Source organism: Ascaphus truei, chromosome 13 (assembly GCF_040206685.1).
Source record: "Ascaphus truei isolate aAscTru1 chromosome 13, aAscTru1.hap1, whole genome shotgun sequence".
NCBI classification, from domain to species: domain Eukaryota; kingdom Metazoa; phylum Chordata; class Amphibia; order Anura; family Ascaphidae; genus Ascaphus; species Ascaphus truei.
The window spans coordinates 2,636,409-2,642,408 of record NC_134495.1 but is presented as its reverse complement, the minus strand read 5'-3'; the positions used below and the strand labels follow the sequence as shown (position 1 = coordinate 2,642,408).

Below are 6,000 nucleotides of genomic sequence, written 5' to 3'. Positions count from 1 at the left end.
CATGTCACTGCTAGGGAAGCCTGCAGAGCACTGCTAATCACCCCTACTACTTGGAAAGCCTGCAGAGTATTGCACGCTAGTCCCCAATTTCTACCAGACCCGCACAGCATTACTAATGTCATATACGGTAAGAAAGATCCATTGCTAAACCCCATCTCTGTCAAAGATCTGTAAAGAATTGATAATCTGTTCTGCCATGGCGGCCCAAAGAGCATAAGTAAGCTGTTTCACTGCCAGAGAGCCCTTTGAGCAGGCCTATTACTTTTCTGCGCTAGGAGACACTGCAGACTTCCACATACTCCTTTGATCACAAAACCGCTCAAATGCTACAGTCATGTAATGGGAGGAGTGGGCAATGCTATCAATATGCCGCCTGGTTACACCTCTAAGGATACAAAGAAAACACAATTTTAGCACCTTAACTGCAGAATAGGTTTATACAGCATTGTTTTACTCTTTCGTTGCTATAGAGAAAAAGCACTTTTGCTTCACTAGTCGTATGTCCCAATAGCAGTGAAAATGTTACAGTACCATGATTCACTTAAAGCAATGAGCCATTTTGAGTTGCTTGGATTAAGGTTAGGAAGAAAACCTGCAGCCATCTTTTCACCCGCAATTTGTTCCTAAGAGAGTGGGACCCAAATGAGCACAGTGTGAGCAAAGTTGCATGTGCAGAGGTGTTACTGCTGCATGAATCAATGCACTGGACAATTGTCTCATCTCCATGACACCTCAACACTAATATACTCAGTCCTGATTTTTTCATATTCCTGGTTGCAATGTCTGAGATCAGAAAATATTGCACTAACATATATTTCAAGTTAAGACAAGACGTGTGGTCTTGACAAGCCATGCATAAATATCCTCAATAAAGAACCTTTATGTTGGTCCAAGAAAAGTTCACTTTTAGCGCAGGGGCGGCCAACTCCAGTCCTCAAGGGTCACCAAACAGGTCAGGTTTTGAGGATATCCGTGCTTCAGCCAAGGTGGTGCAGTCCAAGACTGAGCCACCTGGGTTGCAGTAGGGATATCCATAAAACCTGACCTGTTGGTGCCCTTGAGGACTGGAGTTGGCTACGCCTGTTCTAGCCTTTTTCTGCAAGTAATATTTCAGATGACGACATTATAGATTCATGCACTTATCAAGTCTGTTAGGATTGTGCTAATTCCTGACTGCACAGTAATGCTAATCCCCAAAGAACCATGTATTGCAGTGCATTGTGGTCTTGATTAACCCTTTAATTGTCTTTGTTCTTTAACAGTATCGAAAAACACAGTTGCATTTGAATGCTAAAACACCTTTCCATTGTAGTTCTCCTAGAATTAGGTATTTTCCCAGTAATCCTTCCATGTAAATGATATGACTTGCATTTAAAATATTCACTAGCAGTGTTATGGAATATAGGGGCAGCAAGTTGCCTTTGGGATGAATTCTAAGAACCAGGCTTAATTAATAACATTATGGAAATTATCAACATTAAAAAAAAGAAGAAGAAAAGACAGCCACTATTTAAACGTGTGACTTTTTGGAGCGGCAAACCTACAATTTAACCAGAACGGAATTTATGCGAGTATAATTTCTCCTGCTCTTTCAATAATTCAGTAGAACATCCATTTTAAAGCAGCAATCCCGGCTTCTGTTTTTTTATTTTTTAAACCTAAACCAAGGACTTAGGTGGTCCCCAAGTGTTCGGGGATCCCCCAGAGTTTGGGGACCCTCCGGTTCCAGTGATGCATGTAGTTTTTGTGTGCTCGTTTTGGTTCAAAAAAGCAAGACAAATATTTAGGCGGACTATAAACTTGGCCGCCAGGTTCACCAATAGAAAGGAGAGGACTTGGCAGCTTTTCTTTTGGCGACCAGTGTAAGCCCTGACCCCTGCGGCCATATTGTTTGCCCAGTTTGCGATGGATAGCTGGTTCACCCCAGGCTCGCTGCTCTGGAACCGAGAGGCCCCAGAAGGCAGGGGACCACATTGTTCGGCAGGATAAAAACAAAAGAGTACACTTCTACACGGGACTGGTGCTTTAAATGCATCTGGATCTACACGTTAAAATCTTTTGGACGAAGATTCCCCATATCCAAGAAAAACAAACTTCTGGAAGTAAGGCTCATAGGATGCATGTTTGTCAACAGCCTAGCAGGGCTATCATATTTTCAAGGTGAACTGAAAGCAATACAATTAATAAGACTGACATATTGTTAATTTATACTGGAATAGAAAATCAAAATAAAAAAATAAAGACACAACAAAGATGAAAAGTTTGGCACAATAAAATGCCAAGCCTAGAGAAAAAGTGGCTTTTGGTCTTCAGGTCTCATAGATTCCCAGTGTCGGGAAAGAACACATCACATTGCAATATGTACAGTACCTCAATGCTATATTATTAAGAAAACCAGGACTGGAGTAGAAAGTACAGTTGATTTGGAGCTTGTCAAAAGGTGCAATTAAAATTCAAATACAATTTCTGCTCCTGCCAGCATAAATTCTTCAAAACAAAATTAAAAAATAAAAATAAAAAAAATAATATATATTATCACAAGACATTCTACCCTCCCCATCTGCCCAACAACCCTCCCCATGTCTGCTTCTCCCCCCCTCCCCACCCCCCAACAATATGTCTATATATATATACAACATGATTGGTTTCTGTAAAATGTATCAAACCTCAATAGTTTAATAAAATCTCTTCTTTTTTTATTCCTGACGAACAAATACCAAAAAAAACAACAATGTGTAACGCAGCAGCAGTAACCTTAAGGCTGCAGTTTTATGCTTCTCTCTCTCTTATATATTAAATTGTATATATTTTGTTTGCTTGTACTTTAACAGAATAAAATGTTTGCTGTAACCAACAGATATTCACATTTGTTGTTGGTGATTTTCTTTTTCTCCTCATTTCTCTCTAGTCTCTTAAAATGTGTTATTGAACATTAATATATTAATCACTTCATCCCTGAGTTTTTCTCTCATTTTTTAAGCTTCAAGCACTTCAGAAGCTTGGTGACACGCAGAGGCGATTATTTCATGATAACCAAACTCCTGCAAGTGCCATCCTTGACCCCACGCTTAGAGAAGCGAAGAGTTGTCATCAGATCATATATAACACTGCCAAAAAACTGGCTCAGGGCTGAAGGGGTTAATCACACAGACTTTGACAACTGTTGTGCACTGTGGGAAATGAAATTGACCAAAATTGTGGACAGCCATCTTACACCATCTTCCACAAAGAAGTAAAGAAGGGATATTTCTCACCATACTGCACGTAGAATTCAGGAACACACACCTCCTGGCCTCAGCAGAGGAATCATGAACACGTAGCTTTCACCCATCAAAGTACAAAATATCTCACCCAGAGACATCAGGGACATACACCTCTCACCTTCTTCCAAAGAAAGGTCAAAGACACATAACCCTCACAAGCCCTCCCGCAGAGGCATAGAAGATATATACCTCTCAATTCTCACATTGAGATATCAATGACACATACCTCTCACCATCTCCCCCAAGGAACATCATGGACAAAACGTCGAATAATCAAGTTATCTCTTTCCAGAAAAGGGGTTATTGAGTAAAGGAAGAGTTTCGACACAAAACACAACTGTTACTTCAAGACTCCTTTCCGCTGTTTGAATCTTCGTTTTTTTATAACAAGCACCAATGTTCTGATGGATTGAAAATTTGAGTGACAATCAGGGACACTTGAGAGGTATGCCAGGGAGCTCGTTCCGTGCTCAGATTTGCCCAGAGGCACCCTGGTGAGTAAAAAGAATTACAGGCACTAGTGTCCGACGGACGTCAGAGAGAAATAGAGAGACAGAGGGAGGGAGGGAGAGAGGAGAGAGAGAGAGCACGCCCGTTAAAATGGGGAATGTACGTTTTGCAGGTTCTTCTTGCTGTCATTGTTAATATTATTATTGTTATTTTATTTGAATGGCAAAAACTGGCCTCTCTCATCTATAGTCCTCCTTGGGATATTCTAACGTCACCAGATTTCCAAAGCCCATCCGTAAACTCTCCATGTCGAAGGTCTCAATCTCTCTTTCCTGTCGTTCAAATAGATGCTTGATCCTTTCGCTGCGCTCTTTTTGAAGGGCAGCCAACTCCTCTTCGATCTAAAACAAGCAAAGCAAACCTTTAATCACACATATGCATGACATATGAAAATATAATTTTATTTTTCTAGAAATAGTACAAAATATCATTAAAAGAAAGCCTTGGTCATTCACCCCAATATCACATAATTCAGTGGTTCAGCTGCAGACAAGGATTGTGGGTACTGACATGCAAATTGAGCATGTAACTTTTAGCTTACCATTTACTTTTTACTAACAATACGTAAACGTCATTGTGTCTACATGACATGCACGGGATGTCACAAGCCTGGCACGCTCGGGCCGTTAACACTTCCAGTGGATGACATCACTTTACTTGTTACAAGGGGAGAAAAGCTGTGATCAAAAGCAGAAATAAAGGCATTCTGCGTAACATTCAGGGCTAAACCCTACAGTCAATGTGGTGTTGACTCCTCTGATTGAGGTGTCAACCACAGATATTTAGACACACACACACACACACACACACACACACACACACACACACACACACACACACACACACACACACACACACACACACACACACACACACACACACACACACTTATCTCATTTTAATATGTACAATAAGGGAGCATTATAAATTAAATTCACGACCAAACGACTTGAATGTGTTCTGCTCTTTTGATCTGTGATGTCATTTATGAACACTGAAAGATTGAAGTGTGCGGAGTTCCATTGCTCTGGCTTTTGCTTACCCTGGAAAGGTACAAACCAGTGCAATTTTCTACACTACAGCTGTTCAAAATATTCACTGAAAAGGGGTACATTTACAGATGTTTCACTTCCAAAAATAGTGAATCCAGAAGAATTGGCAATGAATATCCGTGCACTTTGGACTTCCCGTGTAATTAATGACACCACAATCAAAGATGGCTGCCACGAGGCAGATGAGAACATTTTATTTCAGATTTCATATACCATGTATAACTACATTTTCTAACATTTTGGGGCTATGCATTAAAAAGGGCGCAGCCTGTCAGATCTCTTCATTTCACTTCTAAGTCGCATAATACACAACCTTGCATTTAGTGCATTTCAATTCCATTTGTGTCACTCCACATATGAAATACATTTATTTCCCCTGGTAAAGCAAAGGATCGGTCATTCTATCCAAACCATCACATATATAGAGAGAGAAAGAAATACAACATTCACCCGAAGCTGGATCTAAAAGGTTCAAAACTTTATGACTATTATAAACACACTTTTAAGAGGCAAAAACTATCCCACCACCAAACATAATAGCCCAATTACTAGTCTTTACATGTCCACACAGCCTGCCATTTGAATTATAATAAGGACAGGCTTTTTGTGCCACTGTGGGCACCATACAGCAGTTAAGACAATACCCGGAATACACCTTGACCAGTTTTAAACAGTTTTGTATGGCATCACATACTGTATGTATTCAAACAAGGTTATTATTATTATTATTATTTAGTGTTTTATCACCTTCATCTTTTGCCATTTTAAAATGTCACTAAACATTACGAAACGTTGTCTACGTATTCCACATGGGGCACGAACGCCACGTATGGGTAAACGACTGAGATGAGTACGACAAATTACTACAAGCAGCTGTATAGACCGTGGAGTTCCCCACTGCCACCACCTGTAGAGTGGACGCAGGAGAATGTCCCCGGGACATTATAGTGAACCCCCGAGTATTAGTGTCGGCAGGTAAGATAAAATAACAGGTGGCAAAAATGGACTGTTGGCCCCACCGTTGTCAATGAATGTGGCACGCTGGACCTGGGGTCTACAGGGCTACTACATAATCTTCTCAATATCCATCATATCAAAGTAGTAACTGGTCTGATTTTCTGAAAGATTCCATCCTTCACCAGATATTTGACGCCATAGCCTGCATCCAAATTCTA

General features: G+C 40.4%; 1 protein-coding gene across 17 annotated transcripts in view; it reads right to left on the bottom strand.

The window, feature by feature from the left end:
* Nucleotides 1–3,488: 3,488 nt before the first annotated feature.
* The window catches only part of TAOK3 (TAO kinase 3), a 159,737-nt gene continuing 157,225 nt past the window's right edge, over nt 3,489–6,000 (bottom strand). For 15 of the 17 annotated variants that reach the window (XM_075568080.1, XM_075568075.1, XM_075568074.1 and 12 more), the window contains one exon: nt 3,489–4,114. In XM_075568080.1, coding sequence (XP_075424195.1) covers nt 3,953–4,114 — 162 coding nt within the window. In that variant the 3' untranslated portion in view covers nt 3,489–3,952. Of the gene's footprint in view, nt 4,115–4,314; nt 4,430–6,000 lie in introns of all 17 variants that reach the window. The other 2 variants (XR_012787695.1, XR_012787697.1) reach the window with 2 other exon arrangements.